Source organism: Antennarius striatus, chromosome 8 (assembly GCF_040054535.1).
Source record: "Antennarius striatus isolate MH-2024 chromosome 8, ASM4005453v1, whole genome shotgun sequence".
In the NCBI taxonomy this organism is placed as follows: domain Eukaryota; kingdom Metazoa; phylum Chordata; class Actinopteri; order Lophiiformes; family Antennariidae; genus Antennarius; species Antennarius striatus.
The window spans coordinates 13,455,413-13,477,579 of NC_090783.1; the positions used below are offsets into that span (position 1 = coordinate 13,455,413).

Consider the following 22,167-nt stretch of genomic DNA (forward strand, 5'->3'; position numbering starts at 1 on the left):
ATGGGTAGTACTGAGTGGTAGGATTTTTACTGCTCGAGCGGCAAAGGAAGGATGTTTGTGTGATATCATCAAACATATCTTCAATTCACTTTCTTGTAGTGTTATTTGAGAAAAGTGTATTTTTCAGTTTGTACACTACGGATTGACCCAAGACTTCGTTGAACATGCCCATGGATGCAGGTAAGATAAGGTCCTCTGCAATGGTATGGGGCTTCCGTTACTTGGTTAACCTATGTGCCACTTTGTAAGACGCATGACATGGTTCGTCTTACTTGGTTGCTTGCTTGAAGAAGCAAGACACGTTTGAGTTCTTGAACTCAACTTTGAAAGTACTCAACAACCTTTTCCCTCCTGCTTTGATAAATTGCCAACTCTGTTTGTCCCAAAAGAAAGTGTAGAATCCGCCAAACTTTTTTTTAATTCTTCCTGCTTGTCACGAAGAGTGGAAGTATGTAGCACTGGTTCACACCACTAACTGCTACTGGACCAGTCCCAGGCTCTAAGGAGTGGGGAGCAATAATAAATACACCAGAGACCGTTGTTTTGAATAGAAAAGGCCGGCAATTTTTACTGATTAGAACACACATATAAAACACAGTACACAAAACCAAATACCCTGCAGGGTAATAATAAACATAAATATTTTACGTTTCAGTTTAGTTATTTAGTTCACCTAAATTATTTTAATAAAGCTAATTTAATTTAATCTAATCTAAGCCAAGTTAATTAGATTGCACCTATTTTAGGATTCCTGCTTTTTCCTAAATTAACTATTTTTTTCTTTTAATGGTAAGCAATTACTTCCAAAACTCAAATGAATCAAAATGGACCACAGTTTAAATCACATTCTAAAACTTAAACATATGAAAATAAAAGTATGACACTTTCAATTCAAATTCAAAATACTACTCCAATACTCCTACCGCTCTGCAGCAAGTTACGAAGGGGATGGAGTCTGGCTCACCATCTTAAATCCTGTCTGTGATGTGCAAGCCTGCACGTGGCAGACCAATCCAAAGCAAAAAACCTGATCTGTATAACAGGCCACAACACAACAAAACTCCTTAAATCTCAAATCACACACATTAATTTGTGTGAATTATTTGCGTGACGGAGCATTTCTTTGTCAACAACTTTGTTTTAACGTTAGCTCTCTGCCAGAGAAAGATAAACATGATACGGTGAAAACGCATGAAAATAAACACAAAACTCACCAAAACCAATGTGGTTAAGTTCTCATAGAATCACTGCTTTTCCTGTTAATCTTTCAACACTTGTTTCTCAGTCCTCCTCTGCTCTCGCCTTCGGGTCTTTGCCGCAGCGTCACACAGGTGTTGCGCTTTTGTTAACTAAACCCTTAAAGGGGCAGCGACGTTATTTTCTGTCAAACTTAAATACTAAATATTAAATAATTGCCAAATTAACATTTTTAATTAACTAATAATTGATATTAACTTTTGAAACTTTTAACTAAAATTCATTTACACAGCTTTTGTTCAACTATGTATTATACTATATGGTACTATATTATACTATTTATTCTTATCTATGTCTTAATTTAACATGGGTTACAAGTAGGCCAGAAAAAAAAGGACACAGGTGGAGCAATAATCATCCATATTTTAATCACAACAAGTCAAGGTAACACAAGCAAGCAGAAGAACAAAAAACAACCTTGCAACAACCCAAAAGAATCAACCAGCTTATAAAGCCTCATGCTAATCCAATAGTCCAATAGAGTCTAGGTGTGGAGATGAGCAACGGGTGTGGAGACAAGGCTCCGCCCACAAGTTTGGCCTCTCCTCCTGTCACACCCCAGCACAGCAGAGAGCAGGAACACCGAACCGTGACAGTGCTCCACTGATACTCCTGCAATAGTCCGTACATTAAAAAGTTCTCTGAAAACAGGTTCCTTTAAAATCAAACGGAGTGATTTAAAATGATGTGGTCTCCTCTTCGACAAAAGTCCCCAGATTCTAAAAACACTCTGATAAAAACAAGGAGGATCTTTCAGTCTGTCTTTTCTCCAGTCCATTAAGAACAATGAGCAAGTCCCAGACACCAGCACAGGGCCAATACTGCCTGTGTCGTGGGCCGACACACCAGGTCTTCAGGCCCAGTCAGGAACCGCTGAATGAGTTGCAGGCGGAACACAGTGCCTCTGCTGGTGTTCCGCCATCCGCCAGATGGATGAGTCCCTGCCCTCCTTCCTCTTTGGGCAGGTAGAGGACGCTTTGAGGGACCCAGTAATGGCAGTCCCAAAAAGAGTCCACCATCGGAGCAGGAATTGAACCGCCGATCTTGAAACATTGGACGACCCGCTCTACCGTGCGCTCTACCACTGAGCCACTACCGCCCCGGCAGTGGCTTTATTGACGCAAGAAAATCCATTTTTAGCCTCCCTTCCAACTTTCTGTAAAACAATGTTCCCAGTTCTTTTCCGAAACAGTCCTTTGTCCTAGATTCACGCCAAGGTATTTTGACCTGTTTCTTTTCGATTGGAGTCTATCCGGGAGTCTGATCTCCAGCTCACCTCCCACCATAGGAGCCTCGCTCCTCGCCCAGTTGACTTTGGCGGAGGAGATCTCACTAAAAAGTTGTCCAGTGCATTCTAAAAGGCCTATTTCATGCCAGTCCTGTTGCAACAAAAATATCATCAGCATATGCAGAAATCTTAAAACCACTAGAAGAACCAGGGAAATTAAAACCAGAGAGGTCTGCTTTCTACTGTTTTAAAAAAGGTTCCAGTGCCAGAGTAGAGCATCCCTGACCAGGTGGCAACCCTGTCATACGCCCCTTTGGACCTTAAAACGAGCACTTAAGCCTCTGTTAATCTTAAATTCACTCTCAATGTCTCCATACAGGGTCTGAATCTTGGCAATAAAGTTAGAGCCAAAACCAAAACCGTGAAGCGTGTGCCATTAGTAGAAGTGTTCAACTATATCAATAGCCTTTTCTTGGTCTATGGAAATAAGACCAAATTCTGAGCCCAATGGACCTAACAGTTTCAAAACATTATGATTTAAATGTATGTTAGCCGTGATTAGCCTGCCCAGTACACAGTAAGTCTGGTTAACATGGATAACCTGCTACATCATCTTTCCTAGCCTGTCTGTTAGCATGAATGAAGTCATGTTATGCTAGGCTATGTAGGGAGGTATCCTTTGTTTCGCATGTGTATTGCGTGTGTGTGCGTGCACGCCCGATCACGTGTGTGCGTGCTGGACCTACAGTGGGTACAACACACGTAAGTTGGTCTCATATTTTCTTATTGTTTGTTAGCATGAAGTCATGCTATGCTAGGCTATGTAGGGAGGTCTCCTTTGTTTCGCATTTGCGTGTTGCGTGTGTGCGCGCACGCTCAAACACGTGTGTGCGTGCTGACCTACAGTATAAAGCTAAAACGCACGTAAGTTGGTCTCATATTTTCTTTCCTATTATCTGTCAGCATAAATAAAGTCAATGTATGCTAGGCTAAGCAGGGAGTTGTGCTTTGTTTCCTATTTTGCGTGCGCGCACGTGTTAGAGTCGATTGTTTGTTCGGCATCATAGCGACAACGCACATAGGTCTGTCCTCCTTATCCAAAATTAGAACATTGGTATCCTGAAATTAGTGTCCTTCTTCCTTGTGCATCCATTCAGCCACCAGCTTCAAGGGACGTGGCGTGCCAAACTGACCCAGTGGACAACCATACTGTTGGTACACAGCTGTCCTTTAGGACTCTTCATTCCCACTATAGAAGTAAAGGTATGTACAAGTCATATTGCATACAATGTCTTTTAATAAAATTGGTTTAATAGACTAATTTTATAAATATTGTTGTCTATAGGTGTTAGTGAGTGCACATGTGTTGATAGTAGTTCAGTAAAAAATAATAGTGTTGTGTATTAGAATATTCCAGCAAGACAGTAAGTGAAGATTTTAGTATTAAAAAAAATTGAGACAGATTCATGTATGTCATATGATTTTGTTTTGGCTACTTATTTTGTTACGTTTGGTGTACCCCTCTACAAAATCCACTTTCCAAAGGCTTTTGAAGGGACAATGCAGAGTCAAACCTCACGAGACAGAGCCAACATTCTGTTTGTGTCGCAATATTTTAATATTTCAAACAAACATGTTTTGAAATTATGTTGGTAATTGCTCACAACAAAACATAGTAAAAAGTAACCATACAAATACATAAATTAGTAGCAAGTACCAGGATGTATTTCGAACAATTTTTTTTTCTAAACAAAGAAATGAATCAAACAATATAAATAACAGTAAAGATATACTGTATCTTTGTGTTTTATTGAACAGGTTTTGTAGCTGACATGTTGGACGTCATATTTGACAAAGTCTTGGTGGACCCCATGCCATACACAAGTGAGATGATGGCCATTCCTGTCCCAGAGAATCTGTCTGCCCAGTATGAGCGTTCGGACAAGGAGGAGGTCATTGCCAGCTACATGACCAGGTTCAACCGAGACTCAGTCTAAATCCAGCATAGTGGCCTTTGTCTTCAGGAAACTCTCGGCATATGCGAAGGACCACACAGGCTGGGATGACGACCTGGATTCTGCACCCTAAGTAGCCCCAGCACCAGCCAACAAAGGTGCAATAGGCCAGATGTCTGCACAGTCTACAGAAAAAGGACACAAAATTATTTATTTCATAATGTTTTCAATCCTGAGTATTACAACTGTTATTGATTTCCTGATAGGATGGCTCTATATTCTCATTATTGTTATTGGATATATTGTTTTATGTAAATAAATGCTTGTATATGTCAACAGAAATGGATTGTGAATACCAAAAAATGTTCAACATGTCTATTAATCAGACAAAAATCAAGGTGTTGCAAATACAATATATTAGACTTTGTTGTACCTATATTTGTCATGTGTTACTGCATTAATGAATGTATGCCTGATGAAGCAAAATAAGACATAACTGTAGTTTTTAATCTGACATTTTTCAAAGAACGACTTACCGATGTATTTGTCTCAGACGTGAAGGGCCATACTCAGCCCTCAGTACGTGACTGGCCATTTGTAGGGTGTACATGTTTAGGCACAACAGAGTGAGGGTCAGTTTATCCTACAGAAGCCAGGGCTGGATGGTGTTGAAGGCATTCAAGAAGTCAAAAAATTACATCCTGTCAGAACAGCCCCCGACATCCAGGTAGGAGAGCACACGGTGGAGGAGCTACAAGACGGCGTTGTCCACCCCAACCTGGGCCTGATAGGTGAACTGAAGAGGGTCCATTGCACCCTACACCTGTGGACGCATGAGCTCCAGGACCAGTCAGTCTCGGGTCTTAATCACGTGGGAGGGAAGAGCGACCAATCGATGGTCGTTGAGCTCAGTAGGGTGTCCTTTCTTGGGTACAGGGATGATGCAGGAGGTCTTCCACAGTGATGGGACACTGCCCAGCCACAGACTGAGGTTGGACAATCGCTGCAGGGGATCCCCCAGTTCTGACGCACAGGCTCGGAGGAGTCTTGGGGAGACCGTGTCTGGTCCAGCCGCCTTATAGGGACGGAGCCTCCTCAGCATTGTCACCAGGTCTGCAGTTGGATATAATATATTGCACACTAATCCTGCCCTATCTTTAACTATTGTGCTGAAGTATGGGGAAACACCTATAAAAGCGGCTTACAACCTTCTGATTCAGAAAAGAGCCATAAGAATTATTCAACACAAACACTCTTCCACAGTGACAGGACCCTCCTCCGACGCAGACTGAGGGGGAACAATCGCTGCAGGGGTTCCCCTAGTGCCGAAGCACAGGCTCAAAGTAGTCTTCTCAGTTTTGTGGGACCATCTCCTGACCTGCTGTGTTATTGCTGGCAGCAGTTTCATCAGCAGAATGTAAGTGGGCTGTAGGTGCACTAGGTTATGGTCTGATTTACCAAGTGGGGGGAGGGGGTGGCGGTGTATGCCTCATTTGCATTAGTGTAAAACAGATCAATGGGTGACTAGGGGAGCGGGAGAGGGAATCGAACCACCGATCCTACAAGCATTGGACAAACTGCTCTACCACTTAGCCAATGCCGCCCGGTCCGTTCACCTCCTGAATGCTGCAGAGTTTCTCTTGAGCAAGGTACCAAATTCCACAAGCTGCTCTTTGTTGAGTAACACGTCAATGCCTGCCACTTTCATATCTTTTTTTCTGTGTGTGTCTGTGTGTGCTATAAAACATTTTTAATAAAACTATTCTGCTTGCTATTGTATAAATACACATCATCCTACTGCTCTCTTTTGCTCTTCTTTATTCATATCAAAACGGTCAATTGTCACATCAAGTTGGAGATGTTAATGACAAGGTGCAGCTGATGCTGCACTTCGCTTTGCTTGCTTCTGGACTCCCACAGGCCAGTGAAGCCCTGTTGGACTTCTTTAGCGTTCAGAACAGCATCCCTTTCCTGTAGTGTCTAGCGTCGACTGTCTTGCCAACCACAGCTCTGCACAGCCCCCTCAGCATGGCAGCATGGATCATTTAGATTGCACATCCCCTGCAACCCCTGGAATGTGCTTAAAACTTTGCGAAAGCTGGGAGTTGTGAACAAACTTTACTGAATCCTCAGCCAAACATTCCAGCAGACCCTCACTATCCATTTGGATCGCTAAAGTCCAGCATTTTGCTCCACCACCTGACCCAACTCACCACCAGGTGGTGATCAGCTGACATCTCAGCTCCACTCTTTACGTTAGTGTCCAGAGCATATGGCTGTAAATCAGCTTACACTACTACAAAGTCCATCATGAACAACCTAGCGTGTCCCAGTCCGAAGTGTACTTGTGAACACTTTTTTACTCAAACATAGTGAGTATAAGAGCACAGAAGTCCAACAAATGAACACCATCTGGGTTCAGATTAAGCAGGTGGTTCCTTTCAATTAGACCAGCCCAGATTATGCTGTCATTGCTCATGTGAGCATTAAAATTCCCCAGCAGAAGAATGGAATCCCTGTAAAGATACTTTGCAGCACCTGTTCCAAGTACTCCAGAAAGGGTAGGTCTGTTGTTCAGTGCATACACACAGACAACAACCGTAAGAGGGAGGGAAACGACCCTTTTATCTACTGGGGTAAACACCAGTGCACAAGCAGAGAGCCAGGGAATTACAAATAAGCCCACAACAGCCCCACATCTGATCCGGTGCAACTAACCAACTAACAACTAGTAAAATAGAGTGTCCAATCCCTATCAAGACGAATGGTTCCAGAACCAGAGCTGTGCCCAGAGGTGATGCTGATTATATCTCGTCGAAACTTCCCCTACAAGATATGCTTGTTACTCGCCAGAGAGGTGACATTCCATGTCCCTGTCATGAGATCCCAGTGGCCCACGAGAGGAGACCAACAGATTAACCACTAAAACAACAATGAAAAGGAGAGGGAAGACAAATGTTCATCATCCCCTCCATTGCCGTTTCTTTTTTTAGACAAATTCAAGAGAACTTTTGGTAAACAAAGGTTCACATGCATTTTGAACCTGATAACACACTGAGACAGAAGCTGATCTAACCTAAAGACAAAACACCACAAGTCAAACAGAGCATTGAGGTGTATGCTTTCCAGTGCAGTGAAGAATGCAATGACCAATACATTCAGAATACTAATCAACTGCTCCACAAGTGTATGGCTCATCACAGGAGTACCAACTCCTCAGGACTAGACTCAGCAGTCCACATGCACCTGAACAACACAGGCCACTCCTTTGAGGACATTAATGTGCAGATTTTAGCCAGGGGAAGACAGACGATTTGAGAGAAAGGTTAAAGAAGTCATTTTGTTAAACTGGAGAAATAATCTCTGAACAAAGGAGAAGGACTATGACGCCATTGATCATCCATCAGTATAGCATTGATCTCCATCCCCAGAAACCCCAACAACCATTCACACCTGAGTGCAGCTCACCATAACAGCTCACATTTTTATCCTTCTTGATCTTCAGTTTCATCACTGGTTTCTCCAAAAACCCCGGCACCACTTCACGCCGTTGCTTATGCTTGCTGTGGAGGGTTCTGTTGGTTTTTTCTGTCTGTTAAAGCGCTTTGAAATGTCTAATGATGTGATTAAGCGCGATATAAATAAAGGTTGATTGATTGATGATCATTTATGACAATCTCCTATCTACTACCTTCCGTTTAATGATTGATAAGTTCCTGGATTTACTTGGCATCACTTTCATTCGAGCCCATTGCATGTTGCTATTTAATTTGTCCAACAACGTGCTAGTGCAAGGAACATTAGATGTTGCCACATTGCGGTGTGGTCTGTGGTGTAAAAATTAAATTAACAATACAGAAAGTACATCAATTTATGAATGAATTGGGAATGATGTGCATTTCCCAATCCACTTTTATTAATTTCCTTTAAAATCTTTAAACATCTGGTGCATTCTTACACACCGGCAGAGCACACCATGAGATTCTGGGGTTAAAGAAGCTATTGCACGTCTTACTACTTCTTGAACCTCTTTCCACATTGGTGGACTATCACTACTGACTTCTTTAAGTATTCATCAAGCTTCTACTTAGGGACCGTGAATTAAAAATGAATACATAAATAAACACCTCTTTATAAAGAGGATCTTTATAAAGAGGATCTTTATAAAATGCTATCCTAGCTTGTTCTTTCTTTTTCCTGTCTCTTCATATTTTCCACTCTTCTTCAGTCTGTCAACCACTTCTTCACATCTGCCTATCAATGTCTTTGTGGTGAAGAGCAGGCTCAGAGGAGTACCTGATAGTAGGAGGATCAGGAAGTAGGAGGAGAATTAAGGCAGCCAAATTAATAAATTGGACTGAAAACAGGTGTGGGCCATTTTTCCCACTTCCTTGCAGCAGATCCCTGGAATCCATTCATCCAATTTTCTTCCGCTTTATCCGCCACAGCGATTCACAGGGAGCTGGAGCCTATCCCAGCTAGCACAGCGCGTGAGACGGGGTACACTCCGGGCATGACGCCAGTGCGCCGCGAAGCCACAGTAAGACAACCATGCAAACACACACTCCTATGGGGAATTTGGGACCGGCCATTTAACCTGAAGTGCATGTTTTTTTTGGAGGTGGGAGGAAGCCAAAGAACCCAGAGAGAACCCACGCAGACACAGGGAGAACATGCAAAGTCCGTGCATAGCAGGACTCAAACCCAGACCTGCAATGTTGTGCGGCGACAGCGCTACCCACTGTGCCACCGTGTCACCCCCCTACAATCCTCTGGCAGCAATTATTTGTCTGCGTGACAGTGTGAGTCCCTTTTGTTAATAAACATGCTTATAATGTCGCCCATTTTTTCCAATTTACTTTCAGCCATCCCTTTAAACTGACCTCAGATGCTAACCAGCTCACTTTTGATACCTTCCAACTTCTTGCCTTCTGCCTCACCTGCCTACCAAAATCAAATTTTCTGCCCATTAATCCTATCCCTCTTTGGCTGGCTGGCCTCTGTGTGCCTCAGTGCCAGCATTTGCATCAATCACGGGAGTGATGATATCCTAAGAAGTATGGATTACTTCCTGCTACTGGACGTTAATTGATTGACTTCATACACTTGGCGGCAGTGGGTAGCACTGTTGCCACACAGCAAGGCTGTTCCTGGCTCGAGACGCGCTCTGTGCAGAGTTTGCATGTGGCTCCATGATGCGCTGACGTCACGCCCAGAGTATACCATGCCTCACACCCCCAGTCTGCTGGGATCGCCTCAAGTTCCCACGACCCGTGATGGAGGAAGAAGCGGGTTTTGAAAATGAATGAATATATTACATAAATATTATATCATACATACATACATACATAATACAAGAACATTCTGTTTACTCTTAGCTGAAACTCAGCTTATATTGACTCTAAGGACAAGCAATTTTTAAAAAAAAATCTGGCCTGTTCTCTAACCTTTTGGTCATGGCTGTACGCAAGAATCCAGTCCTCTTGCTCAGGGTGGAACAGAAGGCTGAGGATGTAGAAGTCCAGCCGATACTTCTGGTAAGTAGCTCCTTCATCAGAGCTAATAAGTAGACTGTTCTCCACCTCTGTATCAGTCAGCAGCATGATCTGATAATGACACATATGAAATACCATCTTAGCAAGGTGGGGGTTTTAAAAACGAAACCAAAAAATCACATATTAGTGTTCTGCATACCACAACCTCAGAAAACAAGTGAGATTTATTATGGCTTAGATGTACACCGTCATATACTTTAATATGGCTGTAAGTTGCATGTTTAAAGTCTTGTCATCAACAGTTTCTTAAAGATTGTTCCGTTTCTTAAAGGTCCCATGTTAAACTGTTTTTAATCCATCTCAGACAGCTGCCAGATGCTCAACAACACTGTATTCGAAATGTGTTTCCCTGAATTGATTCATGGTCCTGTATTTCAAAGTCGCTGAAATCATTGCTCCCAAGAACACCCTTTTTCTGGCCTCCACCATTATTATCTGAACTGTGTGACTGTGTAAACCCTCTGAACATTGCTGCTGTTTGGATGGTGGAATGGGAACGGAATGTCAGCGGGAGATACGGCATCATTGGTAACGGTCCCCAGCTATGGGTCAAATAGCCACCGGAAGAAGTTCCCTCAATGAATCAGAATCAGAATCAGTTTTATTGGCCATCGTTTGTTGAAGAACAGACAAGGAATTTGTTTCTGGCAGGTGGTGTCTCAACTGTACATTCATACCTTAATTTAACTATTCTAAATACTTTAAATACTATAAATAACTATACTAAATACAAAACGCAAGATGCAAAATGCAGTAGGTGGGGGGGGGGGGCACAATCTACAAGTGCTGAGTGCAAGTAAACAGGTTGCAAGGACAAATAATTTAACATTTATTGTTCAAGTGTCTTATGGCTTGGGGGAAGAAACTGTTCTTTAATCTGGTTGTTTTTGAGACGAGGGCTCTGTAGCGCCTCCCAGAGGGTAGACTTTTAAATAGACAGTGTCCAGGGTGTGTTGGGTCTGAGATGATCTTCCCTGCCCGACTCTTAACTCTTGAGGAGTAAAGCTTTTGGAGGGAGGGCAGGGAGGTCCCAGTGATCTTCTCAGCAGACCTGATTGTCCTTTGTAGTCTTGTCCTGTCCTTTGGGTGGCAGCATCGAACCAGACTGTGATGGAGGAATACAGAACCGATTCAATGACTGCTGTGTAGAACAGGACCAACAGCTCCTGTGGCAGACCGTGCTTCCTTAGCTGCCTGAGAAAGTACATCCTCTGCTGGGCCTTCTTGAGGATGCAGCTGATGTGGAGAGTCAGTCCCCAGGAACTTGAAGCTCTCCACCGAGTCCACAGGGCTGTTTGCGATGGTGAGGGAGAGCAGAGGGGAGGGTAACTTCCTAAAGTCCACTGTCATCTCCACAGTCTTGAGCGTGTTCAGCTCCAGGTTGTTGCCACTACACCAATCCACCAGCTGTCTCACCTCCTGTCGGTATGCAGACTCATCACCGTCCTGGATGAGTCTAATGACAGTTGTGTTGTCTGCAAACTTCAGGAGTTTGACGGTTGGGTGCGAAGATGTGCAGTCGTTGGTGTAGATGGACAAGAGCAGCGGAGCGAGGACGTAACCCTGGGGGGCACCGGTGCTGATAGTACCAGTGTCTGAGGTGATCACCCCCAGCCTCACCTGCTGTGTCCTGTCTGTCAGGAAGCTGGTGATCCACTGACACATGACAGAGGGGACTGTGAGCTGGTGAAGTTTGGAGGAGAGCAGCTCAGGGGTGATGGTGCTGAACGCCGAGCTGAAGTCAACGGACAGGATCCGTGCATATGTTCCTGGGTGGTTGAGATGATCCAAGATGAAATGCAGTCCCATGTTAACTGCATCATCCACTGACCTGTTTGCCCGATAGGCAAACTGCAGGGGGTCCAGCAGGGGTCCTGTGATGTCCTTCAGGTGGCTCAACACGAGGTGTTCGAGGGACTTCATGACCACGGACGTCAGAGCGAAAGGCCGGAAGTCATTTAGTCCTGTGGTGGAGGGTTTCTTGGGGACCGGGATGATGGTGGAGCACTTGAAGCAGGAGGGTACCTCACACAGCTGGAGGGATCTGTTGAAGATCTGTGTGAAGACTGGAGCCAGCTGATCCGCACAGACCTTGAGGCAGGAGGGGGAGACACCATCAGGGCCAAGATGATTGATTACATCCTAGTCAGTATTAGATGGCAGTCTAGCGTCTCCTCCTGTCACACATACCGTGGTGCTGAATTAGGAAATGCTGATCCCCACATTGTAATTGCCACCATCAGACTCAAGCTAAAAGCACAAGACCAACCAAAGCAAAAAGTTGCTGTGAACTCCCATCTGCGGAGAGACCCACTCATTAGAAGCACATTTGCGGAGGAGTTTGTTAGAAATATCCTGGAGGTAAAAAGAGTGTCAGATAATGATGAGCCTGGAGCTAGAAATTGAAAGTGTGATGGTCAATGTTGTTAGCCAGTGTGCTCCACAGGTAGGAGCCGGAGGAGAAGGAGACATTCTGGTTGGACTTTGACGAAGTGATGCAGAGTATACGTTGAAGTGAGAGAGTTGTCATTGGTACAGACTTCAATGGACATGTTGGTACATGAAACAGAGATGATGGGAAGGTGATGGGCAGGTTTTGTATCAAGGAAAGGAATACAGAAGGACAGATGATGGTTGATATTGCAAAAAAGATGGAAATGTGTATAGTGAATACTTTCTTCCAGAAGAGGCAGGAACATATGGTGACCTATAAGAGTGGAGGTAGGAGCACACAGATAGACTACATCTTGTGTAGATGGTTTAATCTGAAGGAGATCAGTGACTGCAAAGTAGTGGCAGGCAAGAATGTAGCCAAACAACATAGGATGATGGTGTGTAGGATGACACTGGTGGTGAGGAAGATGCAGAGGGCAAAGGCAGAGCAGAAGACGGAATGGTGGAAGCTGAAAAAGGAAGAGTGTTGCATGACTTTTACGAAGGAGTTAAGACAGGCTCTGGGTGGTCAGGAGGTGCTTCCAGATGACAGCTAATGTAATCAGGGAGACAGGTTGGAGAGTACTTGGTGTGTCATCTGGAAGGAAAGTAGATAAGGAGGCTTGGTGGCGGAATGAGGAGATACAGTTATGTATACAGAGAAAGAGGTAAGCTAAGGAGAAGTGGGGCACTGAGCGGACTGAGGAGAGTATACAGGAGTGCAGGGAGATGCAGTGTAAGGTGAAAGTAGAGGTAGCAAAGGCCAAACAAGGGGCTTATAATGACTTGTATGCTAGATTGGACAGTAAGGAAGAAGAGACTGATCAATACAGGTTGGCAAGACAGAGACAGAGATCCGAAAGACATGCAGCAGTTTAGGATGACGAAGGATAGGGATGGAAGTGTATTGACAGGTGCCATTAGTGTGATGGAAAGATGAAAAGAGTACTTTGAAGACGATGAAGGATGAAGGGTACTCAGTTACATGTACTCAGTTACTGCAAAGGTTACAGTGACATTTGTTTCACAGGATTGACAACATGAAGTTTAATTCTTCATAACAGTGCAGTCCTTTAATCATCATTCATGTTTTTAAATGCTTTTTTAAAGACAGTTAGAGTTCCCATACTCCTAACTTCATGATCCAGTTTATTCCAGTGTTTGACACCAGAGAACGATAATGAAAATGTTTTTAATGTTGTTCTTGCTTTTTTCTGTACAAATGCTGTGTTTTCTCCTAGTTGGTAACTGGATTCATTAATCTGTATTTGTGATTGTAAATTGTTATTGGCTGCTTTATACATAAGTTGCACAGTTTTATAGCTGATGATGTAATGTATTTTCAGTAGGTTAGATTTAATAAATAAGTGGTTTGTGTGAGCTCTATAATTTTCATTGTGAATAATTCTGAAGGCTCTTTTCTGGATCAGGAATAAAGGTTGCAAGCCACTTTTAAACGTGTTTCCCCAAACTTCAGCACAGTAGTTCAGATAGGGCAAGATTAGTGCACAATATATTATATGGAGTGCCTTCTGATTTAATAGTTTTTGAGTTTTCCAGAGTATGGCTACACTTCTAGCTAAATTAATTTGCAGTTGTCTGAAATGAGGTTTCCAATTTAGCATCTCATCAATAATCACTCCTAGCATTTTAAATTCATTAACCCTTTCTATATCTACATCATTCACCTTAATATTGATTTTGTGTTTGCAACTTTTCTTCCCAAATAACATATACTGTATTTAGTTTTGGTTGGGTTCAAGGATAATTTGTTTATATCAAATCTTGGCTAATTCCTTGTTTACTGTTTGAGTTAGTTTATTTGTATCATCCGCAAAGAGTATCATTTTAAGTACCTTTGAAACCTTACATAAATCATTTATGTAAAGTGTAAATAATTTTGGACCCAACACTGACCCCTGTGGCACCCCACACACAATGTCTAATGTTTTTGATGTCCTCCCGCCCAGAGTGACAAATTGAGACCTCTCATGTAAGTAACTCTTTATCCAATTTAGTAATGTACCCCTAAATCCAAATCGTTCTAGTTTCTCAATTAAAATTTTATGATCAATTGTGTCAGAAGGTTTTTTAAGGTCAATAAAGATTCCTATGGAGTACAACTTTTGATCCATGGCATCAGTAATGAGTTCTATTGTTTCTGTCAGCGCTAAGGCAGTGGAATGATCCTTCCTGAAGCCATACTGACTACAATCAAGGAGATTGTGCTTTGTTATAAATTTGTCCAGTCTGTTATTGAACAGCTCCTTTAGGATTTTTGATAACTGTGGTAGTATTGAAACAGGTCTGTAGTTTGTAAATTCACAAGCATCCCCATTTTTATATATCGGAACCACTTTTGCAATCTTCATTTTGTCAGGAAACACCCCAGTTTGAAATGACAGATTACATATGTGTGTAAATGGTTGCAGAATTCCATTGAGTATGTCCTTAATTAGCTTCATATCAAATCCATTCACATCAGTAGAAGTTTTTGCTACGCATTGGCTGACCAGGTGTCTTATCTCTGTGTCCTTCACTGGCGCCAGAAACATTGAGTTTGGGTTCCTTCCTCCAATGTCGTCTAAATAATCCCAGTGCAAGTGGAAGACAAGAATGTTTTCTGCCAGCTCAGGTCCAACACCCACAAAGAATTCATCAAATTTATTGCTACTTTATCCATGTCCTCTAATTTTGTATTTTTAATATTAAAGTATTCTGGATAGGACAATTTGGCCTTATTTTGTTTTATAAAATTATTGATTATGTACTACAATTTTTTAGTGTAATTTTTATTTTCTGAAAGCAGATTACTATAATATTCTTTCTTACATGTTCGTTGTATGACATTTAATTTATTTCTATATTTTTTGTATTTGGCTTCTGCTTGTTCTGTTCGTTGTTTAACAAACGTTTTACATAATGTATTCTTTTTCCGACAGGCATTGATCAATGACTTAGTCATCCATGGTTTCTTAACACCTTTTTTGTTTAGATAAATTTTCTTCGTTGGACAATCCAAATTGTACAATTCTTCTATTCTATCGGTGAGATAGTCATATGCAGTGTTAACATCCTCAGCAGTGTAAACATCAGACCACTTTTGAGCTAATGGATCATTTCTTAGTGCATTAATTCTTTCTTCAGTCTTGACTCTCTTGTAGAATGTTTGGACCTGTTCCCGACACATAGTTTGTTTCAAGTCATAGTTGGTAAATATTGGGAGGTGATTACTTATGTCATTGATCAGCAGACCGCTCACAGTCTCATTAAGCATAACATTGATGAAAATATTATCAATCAGGGTGGAACTATGAGTAGTTATTCTACTTGGTTTAGTGATTAAAGGCTGTTGGTGTTGTTCATTTATGTCCGCACATAAAAAAAATGGCGCTGCACTAGTGGCCACTTATTACAGCACCTCCTTTTCACTATTTAGCTTTGTGCTGTTTTGTTTTTTTTTTTGGTCATAGCCTTTTTTATTCTGTGTGTAACTGATCAGTGCACCATGCAGACCAAAGTCTCTGTTCTTCCTCTGATCTCTCATTGTTGTGATCAGCGTCAAACACAAAAGTCTCGGGAACTCACACACTGCCATAGCTCTATTGTTTACAGTAGAGATAAACTGCTGGCACTCTGTAACACTTGGTGCTACCCTGCAAGCAGTGGTGGGCCGTCAGGACCTGCAAGGCCCTCTCTGATGGCCAAAAAATATCTGAATCACAGACTGATGTTAATTATATTTTGTCCATCATCATTGTTCCTTTCATTGCTTTTCACCTGGTTGCACTGCTTCCAGATGTGTGTTTTCATTTTTAAGCATTTAACCAATCACATTTCAGCAAATACTTGTTGCCATGTCAGAAATCTACCTGGATGCCTTCACAATCCAGTTCAGAGGGTGCACAGCATGAAATAAGTGTCTGCACAGCTGTTGCTTTAACCAATCAGATTTAAAGTTGGTGCCCCCAACGCCTTCTAGAAAGTGTACACAACGTCAGCGTTTTCACACCCTCTGATTGGATAGTGAGAGCGTGTACTAGCCAGAGTTAGAAAACTGTGTCTGTAGCGAGCTGCACAAGCAAATATATTGTTGTGTTGATTTAATAGCGGTTTTGTCAACCCACAATGGCTGAAGGAGAAGAAATGGATTGGTTGCATAGTTACTTTCAAAGCCATTTTTAAGACGGACTTTTCAAGAAAAGCTGGACATCCTGGTCTGGCAACTATGAAGCTAGCGAGCCTGTCACAACCGGGAAAAGCATTTGTCCGCCACAGTTGCAGAACCCATCCAGAGTGGTCAATACAGTATTTGAGAAGAGAGATGCTCTAAACTTTACAGTATAAGGAACTGTTTCATCACGTCCTGGAGCATCATGACGAGTACAATGAGGAGTCTGCTCTGTTGTGATGGATTTAAACCACGTCTGAACGATTTTGAGTTTTGATTTTTGCTTCACACTATAATGGCATTTTTGAGCATTCAGACGTGCTCTTTTCAATACTACAGGACAAAAAACTGGATGTACAGTTTTGTATGGCAAGGGTAAAGGAGTTTTGTGACACAGCTGAACGAAAGAGGAGCCGATACGAAGAAATCTACGCAGCCGCTGAACGCAGCGCGGCCGCTGAATGCAGCGCGGCCGCTGAACGCAGCGCGGCCGCTGAATGCAGCGCGGCCGCGCACACTACCACCGACTCCACGGCAGGGTTCTGGCCAATATTACGTATTTGCCAGACACAGACCAGATTTCATGACCACGAAAAACTGATGTTTGTCTCCCTCCTTGGCCCGCAGAAGTTTCGGGAATACCAGAAAAGTTTCCCACATGCAGCCTTCTCCGGCTTAACGCAGAGCCACGGAACACTTTTCGATCTGCCTCGGCTAAGAATAGAACTGACTGTAATGTATGCAATGGATGATTTTGCAGGAAAATCTCCCATTGATCTCCTTGACACCTTCAGCAGAAAAAACTGAGTGTGAGCGTAGGGCAGCTGCACACGTTTGTGTGTTTGGCGCTGACCATCCACGTATCCACTGCTTCTGTCAAACGGACATTTTCAGACCTAAATCCAATAAAAACCTATGCCATATGACAGGACAGTCTCAACTCAGTATAAGCTTTAATGGTGATAGAAAATGACTTCTTGATGGAACTGAAATGCACGGATAATCTGTACGACAGAGTAATTGAAATCTTGAGAAGAATATACCTGAGAGACTAAAATATACCTGAGTAAAAATATACCTGAGTGACTATGTAATTTCCCTGCGAGGATTAATGAAGTGTACTTCTTCTTCTTCTTGAGGAAAGAAACGAGGATGGATTTTGTGTACAAATAAAAATGATTTTTGGTGAATAAAATGTGGTTATATTTTCTGAAATAATATTGCAATTTTATGAGGTTATTATTGATGCTTTTTATGTGTATCGCAGCTGTAGCTGCAGTAAAGGTTTGTGGCCAAATAATAGTTATTGAGGGATGGATTGATTCAGACGGAGCACTACTGAAGGCCCAGGTGTGAAATGCACGGCCTGCCACTGCCTGCAAGACACCTGAAGTCCCTCAAGAGCTGAAGAGGAGGAGACAGTGGAGATGTGCTGGAGATATTAGCTGCGCCAAAAGGAGATACAGGCCCGTCCATCCGTCATGGTCTTGATGGAAATATGGCTGACCATGACTACTCCAGACACAAACACTACGCTGGACGGATTCCAACTGGTACAAGCAGACATGATGAGAGAGAGTGGAAAGTGGAAAGGAGCAGGCCTGGCAGTGTTTGTGAACAATAGGTGGTGTACCCTGGGCACATTATTGTCAAGGAACTGCACTGCTGTAAGGACATTGAACTGTTATTGGTTAGCATGCGGCCATACTACCAGCTATCATGATAGCTGTGTTACTGATTGTTCTCTTCCTATTTTTTAACATTCTGGTGGAAAAGAGAGTGACTTTTAGCCTCCACTGAAGTATTAACACTTTCTCATCCATTTTTAGAAGACCATGGCAGGTCAGTAGCAGAAGAGAACATCACATCTACTGCACAATGAGATAGAGGCTTAGTAAACACCCGTGGTTCATTTTGTGGAATTGATATGTGACTGTATGTTTCAATATCCTCCTCGTGTATTTCCAGCTATCTGTTAAAGACGTTCATAGAATTCAGCTTCTAAAAAAATACAGAAAACACATAAATAGTCTACTTGGACCACTAGATTAGGAGGGCGGATTTGAAAATAGAAATACTGAAGCACAAATTAGAGGTGGGTTATGGTCACAGGTGAATCATGTGAACTATTAAAACGTTAACTATTGGAACTATAGTGGATTCATTAAAGTGGATTAAAGGACGGAGACATGTGAGTTATTGTGCACATTTTTAGGTTACTGACCACTTAACAGTCTGTTGCTCAGGTAGGACCATACATCTGTGAATCAGGAACCGACCCAAATATCTTTGCCTCTGAATCAGACATGTAATATGCAGTATCACCTATGGTGTGGACAGATGTTAGTTTGTCTATGATAAAGTATTTGATTGTGGCAGGATGATGTGCCCCATCGGTGGTTAATTGGGAGCTGCTGCGTAGTCACTGGCGGACAATGACCTTGTGGTGGCACTCTTTAAAAGGGAGTGTTAGCGGCCTCCCCTCCCTCTTGCTCTGGCCGTCCTCGTTACTTCCGGGTCCCGTCGTTCCCTTCCTCTTGTATCACCGGTACAGACACCATTAGTCTGCGGCTCACAGGATCACGTCGTATGGGACCTTATACGATGCGCTTGTCTTTCTCCTCTCCCTCTCCCTCATGGTGATCCCTCACGGGGGCCTGACAGGGGCTGTGAGGACCGGGTGGTTGCTGGGGAGTTTCAGCAGCGTTAAGTTGCACCTCCAGCAGTGTTACAGCTCCAGCAGCGCCAAGTACCGTAAGAACACCGTAGCTTGTCGCTGTGTGGATGCCGCTTTGCCCTGCTTCACCACTGCTCTGCTCGGCCAGGTTTCGCTGTCCTGACTGTGTCCTTTTGCTTGGTTGCGGGCCTCGCTTCGCTGCTGCTTTGTTTCCTGGTTTTATTCGTCTGCGGCACTTATCCTGACTCGGGGGTCGGCGGCTCCTTTTCGCCTCAGCCTGCAGCCGTGACAAGACTCTCTGGTGCTCCGTGCGGTTGAGGCTACGGCTGCTGCAGCTGGTAATCCCGCTAATCCGGCACGGTCGTGGGTGGAGCCACAAGGATAAACCCTTAAAACTAAGGAGAGAACCTCCGCGGCACAGCGGACTGGACCAAATATCTGTTAAATCATTTCTCCATTGATTTCTTCCCTTTATTTTTTTAAGTACTCAATTATTTTCCCTTGTGTTTGCGATATTTGTTTTGTTTAACTGAATATTGGTTTTGGGTTTAATCATTGAATTAATTTGTTGTAGTTGGTTACCTTGGTGTGTGTGTGACCCACTAATTCAATTTGTTTTTTTACCTTTTTCAGTTGCTGAGAGCCGACGGTGGTGGTCTCTGGTGCCCTGGTGGTGGTTTCCTCTTATAGTGTGCTGTGATCCCCCATATTTGAGTTTTTCACAGAGTGTGTGTAGAGTGTGTCACGAGTGATTGGGGTGCTTTTCTTCCCTGGGAATCCCGTTTGTGTTCCACAACCACTACACCGTCGACAAGCCTCAGCACCTGAAGGTCGTCGCTCTCGTGTGTGTGGTAAATTTTAAAAGCTTTATTATTTTTAATCTTGTTGAAAAATAAAGAGAATTGTCTGAACCTGGAACCACGTCTCCTGCCCATTTTAAATAGAACGAACCTGTGTGCCTTACTCTGCTGGGGTTGATTAAAACTATCTCCTTGGGCGAAATTCCCAAGGTGGCGTTGTCGGCAATTATAACTTAAAAGAAAGCCTAAGATTAAGGAAACTCGACCCTAAATCCGCCCCTCGAGCTGCCACATAAACATTTTGAAACAGTAGTCAATCTCCATGTAGCTTGATGGGTATGATGGGAATGTGGGTACCGTCTATGTAGCCAATGACATTGGGAAATCCTAGAAGAAAATTAAGTTATTAATCCAAGTCTGAGGTTGCAGCACAATGTCATGAAGAAAATATAATTTAAAATTAATTTATCAGATTTCTATACCATTCACCTTCAATCCTTTGGAACTCCACCTTGATGATCCTGACGGGTTATCTCCAGGGAAATTAACAAACTGGTAAAAGTTGTTTCAATGCGGGCCAGAAAGAGCATCTCCCACACCGTATAGAAACTACCATTTGCAAAGAAAAAATAACTAAACACATCCCTCCACAGAATACATGCTGGGATGTGAGAGTATGACTGATTTGTTCAGCTGCACATGTGAGGATGGACTAGGTTGTGGATGTACGGTATGTGATGGATTGGGATGTGAGCTGGTACCAATCATGAAGATAACTGTCTGGATATGACGTCTGAATGCAATACATAAATATTTAATTCTCTGTGAATGAATGCTGAACCTCCATCAGTTGGATCCACGTTAAACGGACATGCCGTGTTTGCCTCTAAAAGGCCTCTAAAATACTGAGTTTTTTAATAAAACCGAACTTCGGTAAACTTCTCTGTCCGACACAACCAGAAAATGAAATGGTGTGAGTGGTTGTGAAAGGGATCGGAGTCAGAGGGAACCCTGGGCTAGTGGAACAAAACCTGTTCCCGACCAGGTTAGTTCCAAAGAGTGTTACCGCGGTAACAAACCGAAAGGTTTAGTTGCCTTACTTTGTGAAACAGGTCGGGTTTTCTCCTCTGACTCTGGGTTAAGTTACCTCCCTTTGTGAAAGCACAAACCCTCTTTTTTCCTGATTTCAGGGTTAACATACCCAGGGATTCCAAAACGGGCCCATTGAGAGTTCAAGACAGTCTGGAGACAGGATACAGTTAGAGACAGTTTAGAGAGAGGTTGTTTTTAAATAAAATCCACTGATGTGTCCCTTAACCATATTCACTGGCCATTCCTCAACATTACAAAAGCACAATCGTTGTCCATACCTCGATCCCAACCATCTTTGCCTCACTGTATATGATCATTTCCAGAGACAGACAGACAGACAGACACACACACACACACACACACACACACACACACACACACACACACACACACATATATATAAATAATAGGTAGCTCTCCCCACTTATATATTTGAATAAGCTCACTTCAAAACCTCACTCTGTCACGTTTCAACTCCACCTGTCAATCAAGTGACCTACCAATAAAGGCACATCTACCAGCTGGAATCACGTGAACAAAATGGCGTAAAGCATCGGGCAGCAAGGCTTAAAGTTGCGGCTACGCCTTTCATCCACATGACAACGCAAATACCCAGGACGAAAACGCTGGCCAAAGTGACGTTTTTTGAAAACGTCGGGTCAACGATGTCGTGTGGACAACAACCCTCCCCTCACTGTACATGTTTACTGTATTTTCATTTTTGTCATGTCCAATTGATCATTTTCCATACTGGCTGTGTGTGTATATGTCTTCTTCTTTTCCTTTCGGTTTTTACCCTTCAGGGGTCGCCACAGCGAATCAGTTGCCTCCATCTAACCCTGTCTTCTGCATCCTCTTCTTTCACACCAACCACCTTCATGTCCGCTTTCATTACTATATATATATAGTAGTCTGAGGAGTCTGAGGGTTCTGTGCAGTATCTTCCTACGACTGCGCTCTTCTGGACTGAGACTTTAGATGTTGTTCCAGGAATCTGTT

The 22,167-nt window shown here is 42.9% G+C and overlaps 1 protein-coding gene and 1 long non-coding RNA gene across 7 annotated transcripts in view; both read right to left on the reverse strand.

Moving 5' to 3' along the window:
- LOC137600376 (VPS10 domain-containing receptor SorCS1-like) overlaps nt 1-22,167 on the reverse strand; it is a 278,303-nt gene that overhangs the window by 195,927 nt on the left and 60,209 nt on the right. For all 6 annotated transcript variants that reach the window (XR_011036931.1, XM_068321971.1, XM_068321970.1 and 3 more), the window contains one exon: nt 9,888-10,046. Coding sequence is in view for 5 of the 6 variants with exons in the window: in XM_068321971.1 (XP_068178072.1) it covers nt 9,888-10,046 (159 nt within the window). In the remaining variant the exon portion in view is untranslated. The remainder of the gene's footprint in view (nt 1-9,887; nt 10,047-22,167) is intronic.
- LOC137600378 (uncharacterized) lies at nt 4,239-7,898 on the reverse strand. The gene is made up of 2 exons (XR_011036932.1): nt 4,977-7,898; nt 4,239-4,625 (listed from the first exon to the last, which is right to left on the reverse strand). It is a non-coding gene; the product is annotated as an uncharacterized lncRNA (long non-coding RNA).